Below are 27,011 nucleotides of genomic sequence, written 5' to 3'. Positions count from 1 at the left end.
ACTGATCTGGAGGAAATTCAGGTCAATTCTACTTATTCATGGTTTAAATTGTTTCTCTGCTGTTCTCTATTTTCCCTTTGCAGAGAAATTCAGCCATACAGATCAATGTCCTATGATACTGACTGATGACTTATAGTTTGTTCCCTCTGAATAGTCCATTAGGGAAAAGACTCATAGGCTTTCAACCATTCAAAACCTTATCAGCTGATAAGATGAATAAGCCTAGTCAGAGCAGCCTTAAACCCCTGGTTAGTAAGTAAAAACCTTACAAAGGCATGGTAAACAATGCGGTACACTCTTATTTCACAGTTCACAGGACAAAGTGCTTAAACTTAACCCCGGCAGTAAGCCGGCTGCAGCCCCCGGCCCTCCTTACCTCACTGAGCTGCTGTGTCACTGTGGCCATGCGGAAACTGGACACCGCAACTGGAATCTCTGACATCACAGCTTTTCCGTCGGCACAAGATGATGAATATTTCATGAGCGACAGGCGGACGCTTGGTGCTCTACTGAACATGTGGCACGCTCTGTTATGCTGTGCGGCAGCCAAGCTTAGTCCGCGCCGCGGGGGATGGCTTTCTGAGGAGGAAAGGCAGTTGGTTTGAGAAATGGGACCTGTGTGAAGCACACAGTCGAAGGCCTGCTGCTTGACGAGGCAGGCATTAACCCTTCTGTTCATTGTTCCTCTCTTTAATATCACTACTTGCCTTTGATAACAAGGCCTTCATGGGTGAAAGGTCTCAGCATTTCATTTTCCCAGCAGCCCCGTTATGTAAAAAGCCAGCTAAATCTGAGAGCAAGGTTATCTATCAGCAGCTCTTCTCCCATTCATCTCTTATAATGTGTTTAATGAAATTAGGTTCTATCCAAAGAGGCAGCCGCTAAGATAGTAACAAAAGTCTCTGTCAAGTAGATTCCATTGAATTTTTGCTGACCAGCTTGATCAAGACCTCAAGATAGTCAGCGGTCGTATTGAAAGGATCAGCAGCATATCATGAATTTAAAATTAGTTCTTGATTGTTGCAGCTGTTCTGTGTTGTGATCTAGCAGTGCTGGCTAAGTGATGCAGCGATGTACCTGTGGGCAATCCAGTCACTTGATCTATCAACTACAGAGGCAGGCGCATGGTTCAAACACAGTTAGAGTTACAAATCCTCTGTGATTCAGCTTCTTCAGGGTTTTTATCGCCGACAAAACAAACTCAACAAAAGGTTTTTTTAATGGCTGTTCTGGAGCTTTCTGTTGGATCACACTGCCTTCCTCAGCAGATGGAGTTTTCAATGTTTTCATATCTAAAACATCAATTTTTTCACGTACACAATGGCTTAAAACATTCCTTCTTGACCTTTGAAACTAGAAATGGGTCCATTTATTAGCTATTCTCAAGCTTTCAATCATGTAACAACAACTGAACTAGTACTGTGACAACTACTAAATGGACCTTATGGTTGGACTGAACTATCCCCAAGATCAAGAATAACCTTTCATAATTTTACAAGTAACTGTGAATATAACTTACTGATTTGCGAGGATGTCTCCAGCATATTATAGTGTCTCTGAACTTAACTGGCACTATGTAAAGTTATACCTGCACATCCTTTGTGTTTTAACCTTATATCACAGAGTTATCCTGCATCACTGTCTGCTTAGTGTGTTCTGTATATTGTATAGTGGACCGGTGCTGAAGAGACTATGCAGTAAAATGCATCTTCGCCAGGGACATCCTGAGGAAGCACATTAGACGCTGAGAAAAGACCTGAGCTTGCTTGGCTGTCCATTTTGTTGGGGGAAAGCCTTAAATGAGATCAGGACCCCATTTTATAATCAATATATGTCACTCTCCCCTCTGCTGACGACTACTGTTCACCCTGGATACCCTCATGAGAGCAATTAGAGGCACCACATGCAGAAAGCACAGACTCTAACACACACTTACAGTTCGTGTATTAGACATTACACATTGAATCAGGATGTCGCTGCAGCTTATAATTTTTTCTCTTACTGCTTGTCATTTCCTGGTTAGATAACATGTTTTCGCCTTGGAGATAGTGGGAGGACTAGAAGCAGTCACACGCTGTGTTTGCTGCTAATATTTAAAAAAAGGTCCCTTTCATTTTTTAGAGTGGCAAAATCAATGAATATCAGTTGCTCTACTGTCAGATAATGGCTGTTTTTATGTTAATGACCACAACAAAAGCAATGTTAGTGTAGATCAAAGAATGATGGAGCACTTACACTAACAGCAGCATTAATCAGTCTCTTTCCTCTCCTGTACAAAAGTATTTCCTTATTCTTAAGCCAGGTTATCATAGTGTCTAATATGTTGGTTTGACATAAGATAAGAGAGAGATAAGATAACATAAAATAATCCTTTATTAGTCCCACAGCGGGGAAATTTGCAGGATTACAGCAGCATAGGGTAAAGTGCACACAAGAGACATAGGAAAAGAAAGACAAGATAAAAAATAAAGTGCAATAAAAACAACTATTATAAATAAGCAATAACAAACAGTAAAATCCACAATAATTGAAATATTATATGTACAGACAGAATAACTATTATAACTATAATTGCACGGTGTATTTGTATTGCACAGGTTTTTAGTGTCATGTGGTCTGCTGGGAGCAGAGTTGGTTGTGCAACCTGACAGCAGCAGGAAGGAAGGACCTGCGGTACCTCTCCTTCACACACCGGGGGTGAAGCAGCCGGTGGCTGAAGGAGCTGTACAGAGCTGCCAGGGTGTCCTGCATGGGGTGGGAGGTGTTGTTCATCAGGGATGATAGCTTGGCCATCATCCTCCTGTCTCCCACCACCTCCACCGTATCCAGTGGACACCCCAGCACACTGCTGGCCTTCCTGACAAGCTTGTTCAGTCTCTTCCTGTCAGCTGTCGAGATGCTGCTGCTCCAGCAGACCACTGCATAAAAAATGGCTGATGCCACCACAGAGTCGAAAAAGGTCCTCAGGAGTGCTCCCTGCACTCCAAAGGACCTCAGTCTCCTCAGCAGATACAGTCTGCTCTGACCCTTTTTGTAAAGTGCCTTTGAATGATTAGTCCAGTCCAGTTTATTGTTCAAGTGAACACCCAGGTACTTATAAGATTTCACAATCTCAATGTCCTGTCCCTGGATGTTCACTGGTTCCGGAGGACAGTGTTTACCCCGCGGAAGTCCACCACCAGCTCTTTGGTTTTACCAGAGTTGATCTGGAGGCGGTTTTGCCGGCACCATCCCATGAAGTCCTGGTTCAGTTCTCTGTATTCCCTCTCATCGCCGGCGGAGATGAGGCCGACGACTGCAGAGTCGTGAGAGAACTTTTGCAGGTGGCAGGTAGCAGAGTTATATGTGAAGTCCGAAGTGTATATGGAGAAGAGGAATGGAGCCAGAACGGTTCCTTGTGGGGCCCCCGTGCTGCAGGACACCGGATCTGACTCACACTCCCTTATCCTCACATACTGTGGACGGTTGGTGAGGTAGTCCAGGATCCATGCAGGACATGTAATAATGATAATATCATTTCCCCCAGCACATAGCAGACAAATTCAAAAACTGAGGAGTGGATAGAAAACAGATTTGACTGGAATATTTAATGTTTAAAGAAAAAAACACACGGGTGGTTTTAGTCTAGGCCTTGTTCTAGGACCCCGTTCTATATTGCTTAATATGAAGATAGTAGGGCTTATTGTCGGGTATAGAAGTCATGCCATGAATAAAGAGTCAGATTGATACCGAAGTGACAGTATCATTTTCTACAACTATTGGTCCAAATTTCGACGGAAAATAAGACAAAGTCAGGCCCCTTCTCATCATAAGGCTGGCTAAATTAATATTTTAAATAATCTATTTTCAGAAAAAAAAAGAGTTTTTTACTTTGAGTGTGATTAAAGAAAATACATAAATATACAGTTTAATCATTTGGCATAACTTTACTATTGCTGGTTTGTAAATGCCCTGTTTTTGTACCCCTTTCTTGCCGGTTTTAAGGTTGTTCCCTTATATAAACATATTCAACCCCAGGGCAGAAAGCTACTGTTTCCAAGGTCAAGATGATCTTTCATGTTTCATTAAATCACTCAACACATCCAGAGTTCCCCTCCTCTTCCTCAGTTTCCAAACATGTTAACATTGAATCAGCCTCAGTATCTCTCCTACAAGTCAGCAGATCACACATGTGGACTGTAGGTGTGTAACTGAATCTGTGGCGTTTAAACAGAGAATGAGAGTCTCTCAGTGTAAAACCTTCTCAACCTTTGGGCAGCCCACACTCCTACTCTGAGCTTTACTGCCGAGCCAGACAGAAATCCATCCTCACAACAATTCCTTTGTGGTTATTAGTTGCTGATATATCATTGTTGAGTGGGGATTGTGGAAGATGAGGTGGGAACATTTTACATTTATTCGAACAAGGAGTACAGTACATTCTTACACAGGTACAACTAGAGACCACCACATTGATCTGCAACTTGAATTATTTAGTATTAAATATTTTGTAGAGAACACACAGGTATATAGTGATAAGTTGTAATATAGCTTTTAACTTAAAACATACACAAATACAGTGAAATCTTTAATGAAGGTCATCTAAAGTATTAAGCAATTATAAAGACATTTTTAAAGTTTAAATCTTTGCCAGTGGGATGAGACTTTTTAAATTCTTCTGTAATTAATTTCACTTCAAGGTGCAAAGTAGTGGAAGGAAGTCTTCCCAAGATCAGTATTTACCTGAAGGGTATCTAGAGTTAAACAAACACCTATATACTATTCTGTAAATTCAGCAGATAGTTGAGTCGTCTTTATAAAACAAAAGAAAATAGTTTGGTAAAATAAATAATTGTCAGTTGCTCATGGATGCTGTTTAAAGAGCCATTGAAAAGTCATCAAGAGCTCTTTAAAGGTGGTATACTTTAGATGCCCATCTCATGTTACTAAAAACTGTAGATTGGTGGGTCTCTGCCAGTTACGGAAGCCATGAACGGTGGATAGACAAATTGATTAATCGTCTATTTGATGCAGCTCTACTTGTAACAGGATACTGACCTTAAAAAGATTTTGGAATAATTAACAACTAAAACAGCCTTTTTGTTTTCCTGTCAAAGTAAGATATTTATTCTATTACCTCAAGAAAACGACCAGTTGTATTCCTGAGACAACACTATAAGAACATGAAGCTGTTATCTTGAGATACTTCACTTGTCTTGCAGTTTCAGCTGTTTTGCCTTTGGTAGCTTTAGACCTGCTACCTGCCACCTGCAAAAGCCCTTAGATTTAGAACGCCCATGAAAGATTAAACAGATTCATCTGTTTTGTTACTTTGATCACATTTGTTATTACATCATTAGGTTTTATTGCACTGCGGTTACGATAAAGTAGGAAGTAAACTGAAGTGAACTGAAACAATTGGAAAATCATTTGATTTAAATTTATTTGTGCTGTGTTTATGCAGTGCAGCACTTAAGAAAAGTTAGTCCTACATTAATTTAGCAGTCTGCAGTCAGTAGGGAGAAAGTTCCTTTACACGTAATCAGTGTCTGTGTTAGGGGCAGATGTGTGAGAGAAACTTGTCTTCAGAAGTGGGCTGTTGTACTGATATTTATAGTGCTGATTTGGCTAAAGGTGTCCCCAAGGAGTGTTTGTCCTTTCTCCTGCTCAGGGAGACCTTAACTGTATAGTTTGAGTCATTGCAGCATTAAAAGGTCTGCTGTGCTACAGTGTCTCTTCAGGTAGTGGATACAAGAAGACTTACACAGGATTGATTTAGTTGATGATTGGGATTATAAAAGTAATTTATTGTTACCATATAGTTCAACATATATGACAAGAAAGAAACAAAGGCAAAAAACTAAATCAATTCAAAGTTATCCAGCATCAAACGACCAAGCTCATGGAGCAAACCTTTCAAAATATTGACGTAGAAAAGCAGACAGCTTCTGACTGAGTCTGCTTCAAGATCCTTTATTAAAGGGGTAAACTTACCAAGAGGGACCGGCTCATTCAGCTTTAAATTATTCTGCAGTAAGATGAATGAATGTGACCAGAGTGCAGGAAATCACTTTGGCTTAACTCAGTTCTTTATTTAGGGTCAAATAACAAAAGCCAATCCTCCGACTGTAGCAGTCATTTCCATATAAAGCCGATAGTTGGCGTATACTTTGGTATTTACGTGGAGCCAGAGGTTGAGTGGACTGTTCCTCATGAGGAATTTGTTGATTTAATGTTAATGGTTTCGGATCTTAAAACCATTCGCAGGAAAGTGCATTGGATTGCAATATTTGCAGTACAAAGCCATTCTTTATTTAGTGCAGTATTGATTTATCAATTCAGATCCAGTTGAAAGACTGTTTGTAACGCACCAGACATCACACAGGAAGTTTGTCTGAAAGCGTGTCTCTAAGACTGTTGCTTGTTATTTCCTCTTAGGTAGTGTGCTCGTAATGTTAAGGCTGTCATGGTCTGAATATAGAAGTGTGGATGTATTAATCATTTCACATTATATAGTTGAGTTGTTCAACTGATAATGACGTTATTGCTTCGGGCATCATAAGTAGACCGTTATCTTTTATGACATGATTGCTTTGAATGGTGATGTACATTTTGCTAATGAAGTCGAGCTCCTCCACTTCCTCAATTGAACAGAGCCACTGAAGGGAGGGGCAGCCGTCGGCAGAGAAACATGACCTCATCAACAAACAGATCTGTTCGGCCGGTCATTAGATTAAACAAGCTGTTGTCTCCTTTTGTTAAATGTCCTGCAAGCCAAGGTCGGGTGTTGTAACGCAATCCCAACGAGCTGTCTTGGAGGATGCAGCAACACACGAAGCAATGAAGAGGCACAGGCAAATATTTGGTTTTCAGAAGATGCTTGTGCATGTAGTGGGTTTCGCCATAAGGGCTGATTCAAGTATGAATTGAAAAATCTGACCTATTTTGCAAAAATTGCGTAAAGATACATTCCCTTTTTATTAGTATTGTACTTAATCTGATGAGTAACTGCCCCAAATTATGTTTTTTACTGCAGTGGCAGACTTTATTGCAGTCAGACGATAAACTGCGTTTTGAATCGAAATTGGTTACTCTCACTTTTTTGGACTCTTGATGCTCCATTATTTTCACGGTTCCTCAATATTTCCCCTCTCTGTGACAAATGTCAAGAAACCACTTTAAACTGCAGTTTTTTACTATCCTACTGGTGCCAGATTCAAAACTGATTATACTGGGAATATCTGAGGCATTTAGTAAATTAACTGCTTCTCAACAAGCCTGTCTCCTATGCGCTAATAGCAGCAAAAAATAACTTCCCTCCTGTGAAGCTGTGAATCACAGAGCTAGCTGACACATTGCACCCCGAGAGAATAAGGGTTTATCTTGATTGATAAACCAAAAACATTTTTAAAAATGATGGTCAGCATTTATTTCTTTTATTTCGCAAACAATCTCTCAACTTTCATCCGATTTTGATTCAAATGTTGATAAATCCTGATTGGTGCACATAAGTGACATCACCTTCTTCTAATTGAGTCCTGCCCACTTCAGCCGGTAACAGTTGTAGTATTACTTTAATGTAGTTGCACACAGCAAAAAAGATATGTTTAACAACTTCTCCTATGAAATTCTATATTATAACAACTGTGTTTTACTATATTGTCTGCCTCCACTTATTGGTGCCCACAGGAGGAGAAGTAATTGTTGACTGATACATTAATAAACACTGATGTCTGCTTACCACTACATTAGTGTTTTGTAGATCATTTATTACATTTTGATAATAAATGCTCAACAGGGGGAGTTCCTGTTGGCTACCATTTAGGTTAATTAAGACCATTCAAAACTAATTCTTAGCAAATTAATACCAAAGAAAACATGTTTTTTTTGTTTACCAGGGCCATAAAAAATGTTTCTGCTCAACAAGGACAAGGATTGTTTAGTAAGTTTTCAACATAAAATATTTTTGGGGTTATCCATAAACATGAAAAACAAGTTTATAGTAAATGAATACCATAGAAATCAAATGTTTGGTTGACCAAGAACCCTAACAACTAATTAGTCAAATAATTGATTTCGTTAGGGCAGCCCTGCAAACATAGATGTAGATAGACATGTACAAGAAAATGAAGGATGCCAGTTAAAAATGTGCAGACTTAAGCACAAAATAACATTTGAAAGACGCTGAATGGATCATGTGTGATCTTTTACCTGTCCCCGCATGACTTTGCTGTCCTCCTACTCCAGAGATGTCACTTTGATTTACAGACCTACTCGCAGCTGGAAGAGCACAGTCAGGAGAAAGCTAATGGAGTGGAAATGCTGAGAAAGCAGCTGGAATTTGAATGGGGCCGTATTTCTTTAAATGTGTGGTACGGGGGTGAGAAGAATAAAGAAGCGTCAAGTGTATTTCTGTGGTTTTCATACTTTGGGCATGACATAAGCATCTCTTCTTTTCATTACAGGATTTGTATCCCCTGTTTTCTTCTTATTCTGGAGGATTGAGTGAATTAGTTCTGACACCATGTTTTCTTTTTATTCCTCTTTAGGAGGCAGATAGCTGGGAAATCATTGAGGGGCTGAAAATCGGCCAGAGCAACGTGCAGAGGCCTGATAAACACGAGGGTTTCATGTTGAAGAAGCGGAAATGGCCCCTTAAAGGCTGGCACAAGGTAAGATCCACGGACAAAGCAAGACACAAAAGCTTTTGTTGGTGCAAAAACACTTTAAAAATCAGCCGCTCCTTGAATGTTAAACAGTTTGCTGTCTAGTAAAGAAATACGGTAAGTTCCCCTTTTCATTCACCTTGCTTTACCCTCTCTGGGCCTCTTCTCCTAGCAATATTTCCTTTGAAGTCACAGACTTCATCATCAGCTTAGCTGTTGTTTTTCTCAAAACACTGGAATGCAAGTGGAAACCAGTCGCTGTTGCCATCATATTTGAACTCACAACAAACAGAGCAGAACACACAGAGCTAATTATGAGAGAATAAATGGTAGACGAATTGAATCCACAATAAGAACAGGTCCAATGTTATATATGTATTCAACGTCTGCCTGCACTGTTATTCAACCAACACAATATTTTTGTGCTTATATTCTCTGCAGCGTTTTTTTGTCCTGGACAATGGTATCCTGAAGTACTCCAAGTCCCCCATTGATGTAAGTAACCCTGACTATAACCCACAGGCAGAAACAGGGCAGCCTGGCCTGACATCAGCTTGGTCGACAATGAGTCAGCAGAAACAGCTGCAGCACAGGTCATAATGTTCAATGTGTTTCAGCACGCCATGTCACTTTGCAGGAAAGCTCAAATTTTACGGAAAAAGTTGAAACGTAACACATGACTGTGAAGAGACCAAAGAATCTTACTGTGGATCACTTGTTCTCACGTTTCGGTTCTCAGACCCTCATAAATATTAACTGATCAATAAGTGCCAGTGCTGTTTGTAGTGCTGCAGCTAACCCTAATTTACATTGATTGAATGCACTGATTACTTTCTTTGAATCGTTGATAAATCATTTGAGCTATAAAAGCTCAGAAAATAGTGTCCAATGCCGTAAAACATAATCTTAAATGAAAGATAACCCTCATTATAAAGCCCAAAGAGAAATCTTGACATTTTTTGTCCAACCAACAGTCCAAAACCCAAACACATTAATTTGCTGTCAATTGTATGATTTTATATCAATACTATCAATATCAAATGATTGTCATTTCTGCTTGATTGGCACCACACCAATTTTTCATCCTGCATTTGGATATATGTTTATTACCAAATTATAATTTTGAGAACTGAAACAGTTTATTGATTATCAAAATTGTTGCTGGTAAAATGTGTGTAGATTAAATGATCAATCAATCAGTTAACTGTTTCAGCTCTGCCTGTTTGGCTAAACAAATTTTACCTGAAGACTGAAACATTGTTTAAGGTGCAAGATACGAGATTGGGAACATTTTGATTGCCTCTAAATGGCTCTCAACATGGTGAGCACGAGCCAGCGGCTCAGAACTAACGGTGCTAACAGTTCAAACAACGGCAACACAGCTACTTTAAAGAGAATACAAGTGATCAACAGAATGGTGGTTTCTTTGGTTTCTTCAGACTTTAGTGTGAAAGAAGTTTGTTGTATATGTAATTGCAGATAAAAACGACTTGTGCACAAATGATTTCACTAACTGTAAACCTGGAGTTAACTGTGCTTCTAGTACACTGATGTGTTGATCACTAACTTCAGATCCAAAAAGGCAAACTTCATGGCAGCATCGACGTTGGCCTCTCAGTCATGTCCATCAAGAAGAGAGCCCGTCGCATCGACCTGGACACCGAGGAGCATATCTATCACCTGAAGGTAACACTGATGGGACTGGTCAATATTATAATTTCAGCAGCGATAAATGGGACAGCAGGTCAGCCGAGGACAGAGTTGAAAGCTATCTTCCCCTTTAGGTCAAATCTCAAGACATCTTCGATGCCTGGGTTTCCAAATTGCGTCATCACCGGCTTTACAGACAGAACGAGATTGTGCGATCTCCCCGGGAGGCCACCATGCGAACGTTTCCTCCTCCCCCAGCTGCCATGGAGTCCCCAAAACCTGCCTCGAGTGTGGCACATGAAGTCAAGGTGAGCCCACCCAGCAATTAATCGTACCATTAATATTTTCTATCAATCAATAAATCCTCTGGTAAAAAAAAATGTTTGGAAAAAAAAGGAGAAATGTATTTTGCAGGTGACATCTTCAAATGTTAATTTATCTGAGAAAAGCAGCAATCCTCACATTGTAGAAGCTGGAACCAGACACTTTTTGACATTTGTGCTTGAAAAATACTTAAAATGATTAATCATCAGAATTATTGCAGATGAATTTTCTTCACAGAGATCAGCTGAAAACTAAAACATAGTGTTACAAATTAAATGTTGTTATGGACCTGTCTAATCAAAGCAGCCTGAATGTTTTTCATTCTGCTAGTCTGTATCAAGATTCAGATCGGTTTCTCTCTCTCTCTGTGCTCTCTGCAGAGTTTACTTACTTATTCAAGAAGGGTACTTCATGGGGAAGGAGGTATCTTCTAGTTCTGTTTTCATTGGGAACTGTGATAGTTTACCAAACTATCTTCCAGAAAAGAGGAACTGAACGTTTCACGCTAATGACAAAAAATCTTAAAGGTCAGACAAGATTGTATCTGTCTCTGTTGGGATCACCAACATGATAACTTTAGAGTGTGAATTGTTGTCCTCTCACTTACCTTAATTTAATAGTTACATTTCCATACAAATACTGCAACTGGCTGTGTGTAAATTTAATAATTATCTTGGAAATTGTCAACCGTTTAAATGTAGGGAAGCCAATCATTTACTCAATGTAACCTTGTTGTGACCATGGCGGTGATCTGTGAGGCTATTTGATGGACTACTGGCTGTGAATGTGTAGAGACTGATATCTGCCTGATGCAGTAACAATGATTGGACAGGTAATTGTGTCCAGATCATTAGGAGAATATAACGGGTTGTTTGTCCAGACTCAGTTTAGCGGTCCCTGGTCGTTGTTGACGTGTCTGAACTGTGTGTAAATGTGAGGATGCAGCCAGAGCAGGTTCTCCAGGGAGTGTGGCTCTCATGCAGGCCATTAGAGGTGATCAGTAGGATCTGGATTCAGAGCAGCTGGCTGCAGCCTGATGAGCGCTCCCAGAAGAACAGCTTAATCCTAGAGTCTAAGTGTCTAATCCTAGAGTCAGAGTTAACTGCTACATCAAAGAGCTTTGGAGGGAGAATCATCATATGTTGGTTGGTTACCAATGAATATAGTTAATATGAATGTTCTTCAGGACTGAAAGCTATAACGCACACTGTTTTATGTTTTTATCTAAAGCTATCCCCCAACAAGGACAGGTAGGCTGTGTACAGTGATTAGTCAACTCTACAAGGATAAAGATCTTAATTATTGCTTAATTTAATGAGTTTGCCCACGAGATATTAAACATGCAGAACAGAATGTTTGCGGGACGTTGGTTGGTGTAAGACAGATGGTGTATCATTTCCCATCAGGTAGATACTGATAGAAAATTGAATATATTGATTTGGTAAAACCCTTTATATGATTATATTGGACAACACTATTTTAGCAATATTTCTAATATATCTTACCTCGTACACGGTCAAATAGTTCAGTAATTAATGTGACACAACAGCGTTTGCACTGCAATGTGTTTCAAGGCTAAAACATGAGACACTGTTTTGCTTAAAAAAAATGAAGTTGAAATTGAGACTACGATGAGCTCTGATAACTGGATGTCTCCCTCTCCACAAATACACCTTGTGTGTGTGTCATAGGTGCGCTCCAGTACTTGAACAAATAGCACTACACACCTTCTAGTCAGGTGTTTGGCAGATAGCTGGCACTTATGGAATTGTTGTTCAGAAAAGTTAACTGCTTTCTTGCTGTTTATGGGACTAACCAACCAATAAGATATTAGTAAAACATGTTATTTCGATGTGGCATTTTTATAAATTGGTTTAAACAACAAAGACAAAATAACATACTTTATATTTTTTAAATATGGAGCCAGTTAACAGAAAATTCAACAAGTTTGATGAATGCATTTATTAAGAACAAAAAAAAGCTAAATATTTGCTGCTTCCAGCTTCTCAAAGGTAATGATTGATACTTAATCGAACAAACAAGGAATTCAAAGACATCAGTTAGAGGAATTGTGAGTTTCTGGCATCTTTAACAGAGTCCAGAATATTCCTTCTTTCAGAATGCCATTACCACTTGAACTGAAGTATGTTCAAAACCAGTGTAACCACTAACAAGATTTAGATCAAGGTTTAGATCACAGTACAGTTAACTCTGACATGAAGTTACAAACAAAAGTAGCTCATCTCAGTGCCTGTTCTCCTCTCACCCCTCAGCAGGCCAAGCCAAGCAGTTTGCCGTGGCAGCCGGTGGCCCCCAGTAGCAACAGCAGCCTGCCTGCCTCCTACAGTAACGGCCAGAGCAAGGTGGTTGCTTGGCTGCAGGAATCGGAGGAGATGGATAAGTGCTCAGAGGGTGAGTGCAATTCTCTCCCTCATGCTGGGAACAAATTTGATTTCATAAAGAGGCTATTGTAAGTCTTCTCAACCCTGAGAGAAGGATTGAACCCCATTTTATTACACAAAACACTGAATGTGTGCGGGTGTGAATTATATTTTCAGAGCTTGCAAGATGTCAGTCCAATCTGACTGAGCTGAGCCGGCTATTGCAGAGTTTGGAGATTCTACAAAGGACCCAGTCAGCGCCCAACTTCACAGATATGCAGGTAACAAAAGATGCACAGAAAAACACACACATGCATACTTTATTTTTGAAGTGGCCTTTTTACAGTGAAGTCACCTTGACTACCTGTCTAGACAACAAAAAGGTGTTCTGTGCTCACAGAACACCTTTTTGCTGACACCACACATTGCATTTAACTCAATATTTTGTTTGCGACTCATTGTGTGAATGTTGTCTTGTTTTTGCCATTTCACTGCAATACTTTTGCTTAATTTGTGATGTGTTTGCTGTATTAACTACATTTTGCATATTTTGATCCACGTGTGTCACAAAGACCAATTGTGTAGAATTGTCAAAGAAAGAGAAGCGCTTGAACAGAAGATGGAGAACAAAAAGTGTCGGCAAAGATGCAAAATTCCAGCTTCAGGTACCTCATTTTTCAGATTTTTGTTCTGCCACATAAAGTCACAAACACAGCACTAAGTAAATATCTAGCGAATATAATAACATATATTGTATTTATCGATTTCTTTGTTGGATTTGAGTTTGAACAAACACATAAACACATTCTCACTATATATTCGGGCAGTTCTACAAAAAGGTGCACTCCCTATATAATCCACTATTTAGTCAGTAGGGTGTGATCTGGTTGGATATATGTTGCACATAAAGTACAGTACAGTTACCTTCCAATATAAAAGTGGTGAAATGTACTCCCACTGCTCTTTTTACAACAGAGCATTTTCTTTTGTCTGGGTTTTTTCTTGATCTTTTTTTTTCTTCAATCGGCATGCACGATTTTTCCCTTATTTTGCCTAATATATTCATCTGTACTTTCTGAAAGGACTAAATGTGCTTTCATACACTGTTGCCTTTCTTTTTAACCATCCAATTTCAAGACGTTTTGTCACATGAATAGATTTGTTATCACAGAATCTCAAAGCTCCCCAATAGTCTTAGTCCTTAGAGATTTCTAGATGTAGTAAGTCAGAGAAAGCAGGACTTGTTCAAAGGCCGCTTCTGTCACATCTACAGGACCAACTGCACATTCTGTTGCTTTTGATTAACTATTTATCGATGTCCAATGACTTTCATTAATGAGAACCTTCATAAATTTGACCTCAGAGAGATTATCATCAGTAGGTGCAGAAGAATAAGGATGCAGGTATTTTGTTTTGGCATTGTCCATTGAAATAATGCATAGGACGGCATCTCACTGCTCCCCAGTGTAACATGTTGATGTGACATGTCAGATACTTTGATGCAATAACTGGTATCATTATACTGTGCATTTCTGAGTTAACTTGGCCTTATGGTAAAAAGGTTCTTGTTCTTCACAGTTGCTTCTTTCAGACACACAGCACAGTATTGCTCCCCTCAGCTGACTGACAGTGGTCCTCTGTGGTCCTCATCTCTCTCCAGGTCCCTTTGTCTGCCAGCATGTCCCCTGTCCGTCTCCACTCATCCAACCCCAACCTGTGTGCCGAGCTGGTGGACTTTCAACCTCCTGTCTCCCGGCTGACAGACAGTGTCGAGTGTGCCAGTGACTACATTAAACTTCAGGAGGAATTCTGCACAATCGCCCAGAAAGGTAGGCAAGGCATTATGCATGGCTGCAGGGTTGTTAGGCGAGATGTGTCCAAGTGTTTTTAATTTGGTATGTAAATCTTAGTTATCCTGCTCTCTTACAACCTAGATCTACTTTTCATACTGTAGTTTTGCCAATTGTTTTTGTAGTCATTGTACTTATGAAGTTAATATCTGACATCTTGGAAGAATAAAAAAAGGAAGACAGGAAACAAAGCAAACACACAATTAGTTTAAAGCTAACTCTCGCACATCGAAAAAGGTGTGCACCGTCCCTGTCAAATAAATAAATAAATAATACATTTATCACCGACCCTCTTTAACATCCACCTCAGTTTAGCGGCCAGCTTTCTTGTTCAACTTTGACAAAGTTTTTCTCTGCAGTAAGGGATTATGAGCAAAATCACGCATATGATTATTATCAGTTTTGCCTCCAAATATGAAGTGATTGACACAGTCGAGCAAAACCTCTCTTCTCATGACTTGTTAAAGCGATGTCACCATTTTCCCAGATACCAGCAATTCACTTAGTAAAATGTATAGTAACATATAGAAACAATGACCAAAGCTTAAGTCTTAATAAACTGTGATTTTCTTTTTAACACATTATAATTTACTATAAACAATGTTGTTTAATATACCTGAGAGAAATATAAATCACCTGGAAAGTAAATTTTGGTGAACCAAGACTAACGCAATGCGTTCACTGGTTTTATTGAATATAACTGTTATAATAATCATAATAATGAAAATATGATTTATTTATTGAGCGCTTTACAAATTTAATAAAAAAAACACAATATAGGAGAGAAGTAGGTCAGGATTGTTAATCAAACATCAAAACATTTCTTAATTCTGTGTGAAATAAACAATAAAAGCATGTACCGTTTAAGAGAATGTGGAATGTGTATTGAGGACAATGTTTGTCATTTGAGGATTGTGACAGAGAAATAGAGAAAAACTGTGATTGTATATGATATTGATATAGTTTCATCCCGTCTCTGTGCAGTCCACTCTCTGCTGAAGTCGGCCTTCAACACGGTAGCCATAGAGAAAGAAAAGATCAAACAGATTCTGTCGGACCAGGAGCAGTCAGACCAATCAGCCCAGATCAACTCCCTCAGGAAGTCTCTGTCACAGGTAAATGGCCATCTTCAACCATTACCCATGATGCCTGTTCTTTTTTACTATTAGTTAGGGTTAGTTAATCTGAGCCGTTTTGACATATTTGGTTTCTTCACATTCGTAATGCCTGGTATGATGCTGTGTTAACATGAAATCGCCCGGAGTGATCAAGGACATTAATGGGGAAATAACCTTATAATCTGAGCCATGTCTCTTTCCTTGTCTTTAAGACAAACCCATTTTGTAGTTGTCATGTTATGAGATACTCTCACGATGACGGACTGACAGATGAAACACACAAGCCACAGTTCAAGCAGTCATCCAAGCAGACACTGTAATCACAATTGAAAAAGATGACGTGTGGAGCTGAGAGCACAAGCAAGTGAACAGTGAAAGTTCAATCATCTTTCCCCATAATAATTGAGAGAGAAAAATGTGCTGTGCAGTTCATTAACTCGACTCCTTAGGGCTGTCGCTCTACCTCAGTGATTTAATTGGACTGTTCCTCTGCTAACAGTCAACATCATTTCAGTGAAATGTTTCTTCTGCTTTATCTCCACTTTGTTCCTAATTGGATAGTTCTGTGACAATGTTGTTGTAGGCTGGAGGTCACGTTTTTGTGGCAAAGCTCAGTGGGAAGTTAACGACCAGGATTCATGGTTGTTACAGCTACAGCTGCTGATGTCAACTGTTTTAATCTCTGAGTTCATTTTGTCTTATTGACTTATAATTTCACATGTACACATTTACTTAAAGAGGCTATAATCAAAGTGTGTATATTTAAAATCATATGACGATTTGCATCTACAGGGTTTGTATTGATGAACCCACAGATAATTATCTCCTCATTCTACAGTTCCCCTCAGCTTTACTAAGCTTTTTAGCATGTTTAAGCTCGTTGATTTGTTATCTGTTTTAAATAGGAATGAGAATAGGTTCAGATATTTCTTAATTCTATCTTGATACAAAATTCATATATCCATATGCATGTGTAGAGAGTTCATTTCCCATTGTAAGCATTCCTCCTGTTAAAATTGGCTGTGAAGAGACATCCTCTCAAAGATGACAAACAAAAAAAACCTTGTTGTCGTTCTGTGCAATGATGTATTTCAAAGTTGGGCTTCAGCAGTCTTGAATTTGTCAAAGAAGTGGTATCCTTGTCTTCGCACGAAGAAAACACTATCCATGGAATCACAAAGAGGACATTTTATACTAAAATAACTGTAACTTTGGCTAACCCGAGTTCCGAGGCGTCATATTAGCTTCAAGTAACCGGTGACTCTGTCTTATGACCGCCATCTTTTACCGAGTAGTTTCTTTAGTAAGGGATCGCTTCATTGCCAGTATGGAGAAGAGGAATGCCAGCAACTTATCGTGTGAGAGAATTGAGATATCCTTGAAGAAGATCCAATCCTTTTTTCTTTTCTTTTTTTTTGCAATTTAATTTTTTATTATAAGCCTTTCAAAGTATCTACATCTAGTGCATCAGACACTAGACCTTCCCTCCACCCCTACCAAGCAGTTACAGAAAAACAACAAAGCACGTGGAAATCAAACTACACTTTTATTATTTACTTTTATTGTAATTCAGGCCCTGTCCCAAAATGCAGAACTTCGAACCCGACTCAGCCGCATCCACTCTGAATCTGTCCTGACTGAACAAGTTGTCAGTGTGAACATCATCTCCACACCTGATGAGGTAGGTCTCTGTGGTCGATCTGTCGCTGACAGAGCACATTTCTGACTCTTACACTGTTAAAACAACGAGGCTTCCAAGGCTGACCGGGTAGTTGGAGTGTTTGCATCATGCATTCATCAGTCGCATTATTGATTCCTGTGCTTATAGACTGATGGTTATCCATTACACTCTGAGAGGTAAGCTTAAAGGATCATTATTCTATGCAGAACCTGACATCAAGGTTAATGGAAAAAATGACTAATTAGAAACGGATGGGAGCTTGCCCTCTGGCAAGGATACACATGCTGCAAGATGAACTCCCGTGTCGTCTTCTGACGGTGTTTGTGTTTGCTCAGGTCTGTTTCGGTTCTTAAACCTGCCGTCATAGCAAGGCATTCTGAACATCTTGTGTGTTTGCTTGTGTTTCTCCTGCAGGCTGGAGAACAGATGGGGATCCCTCTGACTCAGCAGGCCTCTAATGAGAGCCGACTCTCCATGTCGGAGTCTGTCTCTGAGTTCTTTGATGCCCAGGAAGTGCTTCTGTCAGCCAGCTCGTCGGAGAACGAGGTATAAGAGAGTTGAGACAGATAAGTGTTTAGGAAAGGACGGCAGTTTAGACCATTAGGGGTGGGTTGTAGAGGAAGGAAGGGGGTTGAACTAGCCCTGCTGCTGAGGAGCCAGATTAAACACTGTGATGACTGTGTGGAGCTGGAGTTAGTCAGCGTTTACTGAGGGAAGCATGAAAAGTAGAGATAACAGGAATAACAGGAACTCAAAAAAAAACCCACGGGTTCATCCCTCAGTCCCAGAATCATAACACTCCTCTTCTGTCTGTTCCTCTTGATTTGTATCTTCTAGCTTTGTTAAAAAAAGGCAGCTTGTACCATCACTTCACACAATCATTTCTGCCTTCTCCCTTTTAAACTCCTTCAAACAACCTGCTCCAAATAGATGGTCTCTGAAGAGCCATTAAGCATTGTAGTTCCCCAGGCCTGCATTGAGCCGTGTTGAAGAATTACTCACCAAGGAAAATTCATCACCCAGCTCCAACAGCAGGCCCATTCAGACCGCTGTTTCACTGCTGGTCAAACCATCACCCGTAGCAGGCGACTGTAATAGAAGCTATTACAACAAGTTGCTACAATATGCTCCTCTTTGGCAGCGTCAATGGCCTCATTGTGTTTGCTATATATAAAGTATGAAAATGCTGCAGCGCCTCATCTTGGGATTACTGCAGTGGGACAGCTAGCCGACGACTGCTGCAGTTTGTTAGCCGCCGGCAAACTGCTACGACGGTCTGCTGGTCTGATCAGAGTTTGTGTTGTACTCCACCGCACTGACTCACTGCGCTCTGTACCTGTTTCCCCTCGCAGGGCTCAGACGATGAGTCATATGTCAGCGATGTGAGCGATAACATTTCAGAGGACAACGCCAGTGTGACTGATAACGTCTCCAGACAAAGTAGGTCCAATCCTGCACCATCATGAGCATCAAGCCTCCATAATATCCCTGCTAGAAATGAATAAAGGAGGGGGATTCCATAAGGTTGATGACCCGTGTTTCCTCCTCAACATCCACACACACACACACACACAGACACATCTGGCAGGATCATTTATCAGTGGGCGGAGGCAGATGACTTTGCAGGGTTGCTCTGTGCCAAGGGCTTCTCTCAGACAATATGAAAGCTATCTTTGTAACAAGGGAAGGGATTTCATCATCTTTGTCACATACCACACAGCAATATTTAGTATCTCATGCTCTGAAATTTGGGATAAGAGCTGGTATTGGTAACACTATTTCAAAGTAATGTAGATATATATAAATAAACCCTACAGCAATAGAGTGATGTGTCCCAGTTAGTTGACAGCAAATCCAATCAAGAAATGCCAATCTGCATTAAAATATCCAGGCCGGGCGTCTAACCAGAAATGAAGAGGCACGACCACATCACACTTATTTGAGCCTCCTTACACTGACACACAGTATGTTTTTGGATGATTTAAGTCTTATTGATCACTTTTAAGGCTTTTTGTGGCCTGGTCCCTTGCTATATGTCTGTCCTATTTGTCCCATACAAGCCTGTACAAGGCTTTTCCAGACACTATAGTGCACCAGGCTCATAACTTATAATTTATAAACGATTTTGTAAAATCATTTTCTCAATTAACTGATTAATTGTTTGGTCCATAAAATGTCAGAGTCACAGATTTCCCAAATGAAGTCTTCAAATGTCTTGTTTTATCAAATCAAGAGATGGATATTTTCAGTTCACTGTCACGTAAAACAAATCGGAATTAGAGAATTTTGACATGTTTTCTTGTTAAATAGTAACCAATTTATTTTCTATAGCTCAATTAAGGGACTCACTGTTGCAGCTCTCTTATTGTTCCCTTAAAGTTCCCAATTTAATTAGATTTTATAAAACATTTTGTGATGTGTTGATTTAAACATGCTGCCATGTGTGAAGCCCCTTTTATAAATGAAGATTATTATCATGATTATTTTATTAAGAGCATGTTTCAGAGTTAATGCTGTACCAATTGTTAGTGACGTGCTATTCTTCTTCGTCCCAGTGGCCAACGGAGACTTTGCTGGCAGTGCCTTCCGTAACGGCCGGCGCAGCTGCCTGCCAGCGCCGTGTCCCGACACCAGCAACATCAACCTCTGGAACATCTTGAGAAACAACATCGGCAAGGACTTGTCCAAAGTGTCCATGCCTGTGGAGCTCAACGAGCCCCTCAACACGTTGCAGCGTATGTGTGAAGAGCTGGAGTACAGCGAGCTGCTGGACAAAGCTGCTGAGACGGAGGATCCCTTTGAACGCATGGTAAAGAAGCCGTCAGTGACAAGCTCTCTGTCGGATCAAATGTTCATCGGGTTAGGTGTAAGAACGTGGTGACCCTTCATTACTGTTCATAATGCAATTAAATGTTAATGAATCATACCTGTATTTGTTTATATATGAGGTGACATTGCCAGTCACAACCAACACAAGTAGTCTCACTCAGAGACACATCTGTGAGGAGGTGATATGCTCCGATGCAGCTGTCGACCTTGGATCCTCCTATTTTTATCTGTCTTCTGTCCTTTTGATAGCGGCCAGTGCATGCTAATGTCTGGCTTATTCGTGACAAAGCCTGTTGATACGGAGCGATTGATCCCCTCTTGTTTATATTGGCTGTGTTGTTTTGAATCTCTGACAGGTTCTCGTCGCCGCTTTTGCCGTCTCAGGCTACTCATCCACTTACTACAGAGCAGGAAGTAAGCCATTCAACCCGCTACTCGGAGAGAGCTATGAATGTATTCGAGAAGACAAGGGCTTCTGTTTTTTCTCCGAACAGGTATGTCTGTTTTGTTCGAGGAGGGAAATGTTTTAAGATACAAAGTGCATTTTAAACAGAAGCTGATTCTTTTTGTAACTTTTTTAATGACGTACTATACTCTTACTATTGTGTATACTAGTGGGGTTTTTTTTTTTTTTACATACTATACTGTGAAAAAGAAATAAATTCTGGCATACTCTTCTCTATGACTCTTTTTTACATGTTTTTTGAAGAGCAATATTATTACTTTTTTGACATTTTTGATGACATACTATACGATTACTTTACTATTTTTGGAACATTTCTTATAACATGCTTTACTATTACTTTTTTGACATTTTTATGTCATGCTATACTTTTGTTAACATTTTTTATGATAAACCATTCTAAGACATGTTTTGACATTTTTCATGGCAAACTATTACATTCCTTTTTTTGCATTATTCATAACATACTATACTTTACTACCTTTTTATGACTTACTGTAATAAGATTTTTTGACGTACTGTACTATTGCTTTTTGACATGTTTTATGACATACTATACTGTGAATAGTTTTTTTCTTGTTTTTATGATATTATTTTTTATTATTTTTTCTACATTTATATAGCATAATATGCTATGACTTTTTAAAACATTTTTTATGAAATACTATACTAGGACATATTGTAAATTCTGTATGACATTTTTATACACTGTCTTTTTTGACATTCATCTTACTTTACTTTTTTATGTCTTACTATACTATGTTTTTTCACTTTTAATGTCATACAATTTTTTTCAAACTTGGCACAAATGTCCATTTAGAGGCCACAATGAACTGATTTGAATTTGGTGGTTCTCACAAACTTCAAACATTATAATTTTTGACAATTTCACAAAAATTATGAAGTGATAACATTTTGGACAGACATTTATGTAAACTGCAACTTGACTGCTTGGTGGAGGCATACAACTGCGAGGCCGTAATTTTAGTTTGATCTTGTGTCACAGGTGAGCCACCATCCTCCCATCTCTGCCTGCCACTGTGAGTCCAAGAACTTCACCTTCTGGCAAGGTAGGTTACATCACTAATTAGAGAGGGGTGTTCCTCATGGGGACTCTGGCTTATTCCAGCTGAGTTTTTACTGATTAAGAGAGCTTTTTATTTCCTACATTTAAAAAAAGGTAAATACATTGTATATTATATCAGATGTTTATCACTGATTTGCCTTTCAGATGTGAGATGGAAAAACAAGTTCTGGGGAAAATCAATGGAGATATTACCAATCGGAACTGCGAATCTCATGATTCCCAGGTAACTTTGATCCAGCAGCTTTAAGAAATGTTGAAAACCACAGATTTCATCTCTACAATCAAGGCTGTTATTGTATATTTCTAGGTTTGGAGATCAATATGAATGGAACAAAGTCACCACTTGTGTGCACAACATCCTCAGTGGACGGCGGTGGATCGAACACTACGGGGAGATCACCATCAGAAACACAAAGAGCAGCGCTTGCCTCTGCAAACTTACCTTTGTCAAGGTAAAAACCCCTTCAGCAATCAGTGTTAAGATGCATTGTGGTAATGGGGAGCTATCAACATGATGTTTGTCTTTCAGGGAAACTATTGGAGTTCTAATGTGAATGAGGTTCAAGGATTTGTGATGGATCAAGAAGGGAAGGTGGTCCACAGGCTTTTTGGAAAGTGGCATGAGGGCCTTTACTGTGGAGTCCCACCCTCTGCCAAATGCATCTGGAGGCCAGGTAGGCACTGGTTTACTGGTCTCCACCCTCTGACTGGTGTTACTGGTCATTAAGGTCCATTGGAACTTTTTTGACAACATATTTTGTTCCTTGACACATTTCAATCGATTTTTAAGATTTTTGTTAACGTTCTTTCCTCTCCTTGTCAGGCTCCATGCCGACAGATTATGAGCTTTACTACGGCTTCACCAGGTTTGCCATTGAATTGAATGAGCTTTGCCCCGAGTTGAAAGATGTTCTTCCCCGAACAGACGCCCGATTCAGGCCTGATCAAAGGTACAGCATCACATCCTCAGCTGCCAGTATGCTGCTGCCACCAAATCCAAAATGAAATGTCACTGATTTCCGCAAAAACAAGATTAATCCTTGTCTGAGTGCAGACTGAGAATTTGCTTCACAAAATTTGTGAATATTTGAGTTTTTGTAAATGCATGTGTTGTTGCTGTTCTTTGAATGACCATCTGATTTCTGTTCACTGAAGAGTTATGTTTGGCTCACGCAGGCATCTGGAGGAGGGAAACTTGGAGATGGCATCCTCCGATAAGCAGCGCATTGAGGACCTGCAGAGAGTCCGGAGAAAGTGTAACGATGAGAACAACATCAAACTGGAACCGCGCTTCTTCAAGTAAGCACAGTGCCAGTAACCAGATTCCTAAAACCTCAAAGACAGAAACATGTATAGAAATATACTCCTCATTACTTTCAGTTACAACTCTCGGTTCTCCATCTTTTCTTGCAGGAAAGTGTTTGATGCCAATCACAGGGAGAGATGGGTCTCCAACAACACGTACTGGGAGCTTCGCAAAAACCCCGGCTTCATCAATATGGAAACTACAATGAACCTGTGGTAGCACACGGATTGCCATGTCCATCGTACCTTCATCGGAGACATGACGGCTGCTGCCTACGCACAATAAGGTGTTAAGAGAAACATGTAGTGATGAAACATCCGTGTGCAGGGATAAGAGCGACTACAGAGCTGAAGGACGGCCCGATGCCCACCAACCCTGTCGAGGTTCTGTGGCACTGCCACATGGTCATCCATCCATGGAAACATCCTATAGGATCACCTTCATTGTGTTTGTGGAAGCTGGGTTGTCAGGGCAACAATCGTACCACTCCTATGTAGATCTCTCCTAAGCTCCTTTGACTTCTGAGTATGTCCTTGCCTTAAAAAGACACCCATACAAGTCACATGATTTAACGCTTTTTTCGTTAAAGCCATTTGATTTCTGACAGCAGTTTGGGTTAGACTAGTCTATGAAGTAGACCTTTTGATTACCTACAATACCTATGTGCATGTTTAGAGAGCAGCCTTCACTGGCATAAAGCCTCATTTACTATATCATCAATCATTGTAGAAAAAAGGTATTTTTATAAAATATCTTGGACTCAGAATTTCGTGAAATAGCATTATGTGAATTGGCAGATTTTATTCATTTTTGCCTTTTAAAACGGTTGAATCTGTGTGATAGCAGTACACTCTCTTGGGAAACAACCAATTTGAAATTAATCTCAACTGTAGCAGAGTCGGTATGGCAACCATAGATGTAATTTTTAATTAATATTTTCAAATAGCGGCACTCAAAGCTGATCATGGTGAGGAAGGAGAATTAAAATGTAAATCCTATTCCGGTGTTTTGGCAACGTGATGCAGGAGACACCTACAACCTTTACACATGGTTTCTTTTTGAAACAGTCAACACAGATCTGTTATGCAGTCTAGTTTCGCCTCACAGTGAAGATTCTTTGTAAATAGAGGATTAGCCTCACCGGCCCTCCCCTGCCCCACTGTCTAATTTTAAACATCGTTACATGAAACCACCTCCTCTGAATCACATGGTTACATAAATACACACATAACTCCCGCCATATATAGTAGGCACACCATATATATAATGGACTCTCCATGATAAAACACCAAAGGTCTAAGAGAAGATGATGTAGGAGGTTGTACAGATTGTAAAGCACTCAGAGACACTTGTGATTTTGGGCTTTATATATAGACTTGACAGTGAAACATGAGGAAAACAGTCACATATCTCCAGGATGAGGCTAAACACTCATCTACCTCCAGCTACACAAGTTGGGCAATTGTTTTTAAATGATAAAATAGTATTTAATCAACAAATTATTCATTTTTATTCCATTTTTTTTTTACCAAAGTATTTAATTAAATGTACATTCTTGTTTTGACTAACTACCAAAAATTTGAAATGAGATGAACCAAAACAAAGAAAAGGAAAAAACTTATATCAGCAACTGTTTGGTATTTTTCTTGATTAATTACCTACTTTAATAATTAATCATCAAAACAGGAATACATTTTCTTTCGATTAATTAATTAATGCGTTAATTATGTCAGCACTCCAAAAACTAATTCAGCCAAAAGTATAGAGTTATTCAAATATAAAAACACCAGAGCCACCTGGAGGTCGCACCATGAAAATGCAGCATCAGTATACTCTAGCTCAAAAATATGAATATTTCCTTAAACGTTTTAGATGTTTAAAGCCAAACAACTTTATACAATTTTACAGTTCAAGAACCAAAATGTGTGATTCCCCAGAGACTTTACTGCTACAATCTGGGCTTCTGCTCAGCACCAGTTACCTATTTGCAGTTTGTGTATTTATTGCAAAGCAGATTAGCTTAAATGTTTTAAATATTGTCCCCCTTTTTGTGTTACAGAGATAGAAAATATAATTGAAAACAACCCCCCGAACACATTCAAGTAGTCACACATTGTCAACACCTTGTGTTTGAGCATATTTAAGTTGATTTCCCGCAGGGTGAGGACACTGAAGGAAGAAAAAGAGGGAATATAAATATTAAGAATGAAAACTATGTGGAGCAAATCCATCATGTGTGCACTGTTAATATGGTACTGTAGATTACAAACCAAAAAGTAGAACTGCTTTGCATCCATATCCTTTTTTTTTTTATGTACTTAATGTGCTTTTAATTTGATCCCCGAACACAAACTCAATGCTAAAACTTGTCAACGTCAGTTTCACTTGCTGTGCCTTAACGCATTTATTAATGCCTCACAAACACACTACTGATAAGAAACCCCATGCAAAGAAGGTATGCCATTAACAAACTCCAGACATTATCTCCACCTGCCTACAGATGATAAATTGTACAGATAGCGTTGAGGGTTTAGCTGTAGACAAAATGTCTCTTCTAAAGTTTTAAAGGGAGAGGAGACTGTAAAATGCTTGCAGATAGTCTGCACTGCTCTGCTACTCCAACATCTAACCAATACATTTTGGTTATCACTGTAAATACAGCACATTTAGAAGATGGGTCACTACTAAAAAAGCTGATTCCTTTTTCCCTTTTACATCAGTGATTCTTTTTAAAACAAGACCGAATCACAGCGGTTGTGTGAAGAGGTAACAGCAAAGCTTTGTGTAGTGTTTGTCATTGAGTCTGACTGAAATGAAAAAATAAAATCATGGAAACCTCTCCATGCTTTCTTCATCCACTGTTGCACCTGCATGTCTAGAAAACTTAGCCTGCCAATGAACATTGCAGATGCCTTACCAAAAAAAGGGTTTTATCTTTCAATTGGGCTCATGTTTTTGTTTTTGCTTTGGACTGACATGAATCCACTGTGTCAGCTCATTTTCTTTCAAATCTATTTCCTGATGGGTACCTTCTAAAGTGCAATTTTAACAAAGTACATATCTTTCCATGAACACTGTACACTGCTGCTACATAGTGCTTGTTCTAATAAAACTGTAAAACTCAACTGATGAGCAGCGTGTGGTTTATTTGTCAGCCGGGTACCGCAGTTAGTGCAGGTTAAATGTGAGCTTAAGTAGAGGTGCAAACATCATTAGGTCAGTTAGATATTATCGTCAAACATTTTGAGCTGTTTGTCAGTTATAAATGGACCAACTATCTAGAATAGATGCTATCAATGAATGTAATGCCTCTTATGTTTGATTGATGTCCAGTATAGCACTAATGTAATATCATAATAAATGTGGGATAAATTGGTCAATGTTTCTATTGAAAAGCAGGAGATTCACTTATTCACAAAGTTTACTTTCTGACTGCTTATTAAAAAAAAAGACAGACTGCATTATTTTATCTGATTCCATTTGTGTAGAAAAAAGTCAATGTAATTATGGTTAGTTTAAATGCATTTAGTTTGATAAAATGTAGACCACGAATACAAGTCATTTGTCAAAGTATCGTAATTTAAATCACAAAATTTGTCAGAAAAAATAGTTTAGAGCTAATCCTTTTTCAAATAAACAAAAACAGGTACTTGGTTCTATAAATACTAGTTGGTGAA

General features: G+C 39.3%; 1 protein-coding gene across 1 annotated transcript in view; it reads left to right on the top strand.

Annotated features, from left to right (window-relative positions):
* The window catches only part of osbpl6 (oxysterol binding protein-like 6), a 35,306-nt gene extending 8,853 nt beyond the window's left edge, over positions 1 to 26,453 (top strand). The window contains exons 3-23 of the mRNA XM_054614727.1: positions 8,529 to 8,651; positions 9,087 to 9,140; positions 10,218 to 10,331; positions 10,430 to 10,603; positions 12,893 to 13,031; positions 13,178 to 13,281; positions 13,573 to 13,665; positions 14,661 to 14,829; positions 15,835 to 15,965; positions 17,542 to 17,649; positions 18,064 to 18,195; positions 19,002 to 19,089; positions 20,205 to 20,458; positions 20,835 to 20,972; positions 21,948 to 22,011; positions 22,173 to 22,251; positions 22,336 to 22,480; positions 22,558 to 22,702; positions 22,852 to 22,978; positions 23,205 to 23,327; positions 23,442 to 26,453. Of these exons, the coding sequence (XP_054470702.1) occupies positions 8,529 to 8,651; positions 9,087 to 9,140; positions 10,218 to 10,331; positions 10,430 to 10,603; positions 12,893 to 13,031; positions 13,178 to 13,281; positions 13,573 to 13,665; positions 14,661 to 14,829; positions 15,835 to 15,965; positions 17,542 to 17,649; positions 18,064 to 18,195; positions 19,002 to 19,089; positions 20,205 to 20,458; positions 20,835 to 20,972; positions 21,948 to 22,011; positions 22,173 to 22,251; positions 22,336 to 22,480; positions 22,558 to 22,702; positions 22,852 to 22,978; positions 23,205 to 23,327; positions 23,442 to 23,553 (2,616 nt within the window). The 3' untranslated portion in view covers positions 23,554 to 26,453. The remainder of the gene's footprint in view (positions 1 to 8,528; positions 8,652 to 9,086; positions 9,141 to 10,217; positions 10,332 to 10,429; positions 10,604 to 12,892; positions 13,032 to 13,177; positions 13,282 to 13,572; positions 13,666 to 14,660; positions 14,830 to 15,834; positions 15,966 to 17,541; positions 17,650 to 18,063; positions 18,196 to 19,001; positions 19,090 to 20,204; positions 20,459 to 20,834; positions 20,973 to 21,947; positions 22,012 to 22,172; positions 22,252 to 22,335; positions 22,481 to 22,557; positions 22,703 to 22,851; positions 22,979 to 23,204; positions 23,328 to 23,441) is intronic.
* The last annotated feature ends 558 nt before the right edge of the window (positions 26,454 to 27,011 follow it).

The sequence above is a fragment of the Anoplopoma fimbria genome, chromosome 16 (assembly GCF_027596085.1).
Source record: "Anoplopoma fimbria isolate UVic2021 breed Golden Eagle Sablefish chromosome 16, Afim_UVic_2022, whole genome shotgun sequence".
Taxonomy (NCBI): Eukaryota; Metazoa; Chordata; class Actinopteri; order Perciformes; family Anoplopomatidae; genus Anoplopoma; species Anoplopoma fimbria.
Note: the sequence above shows the minus strand (reverse complement) of the source record. Positions and strands in the feature narration are given on the sequence as shown.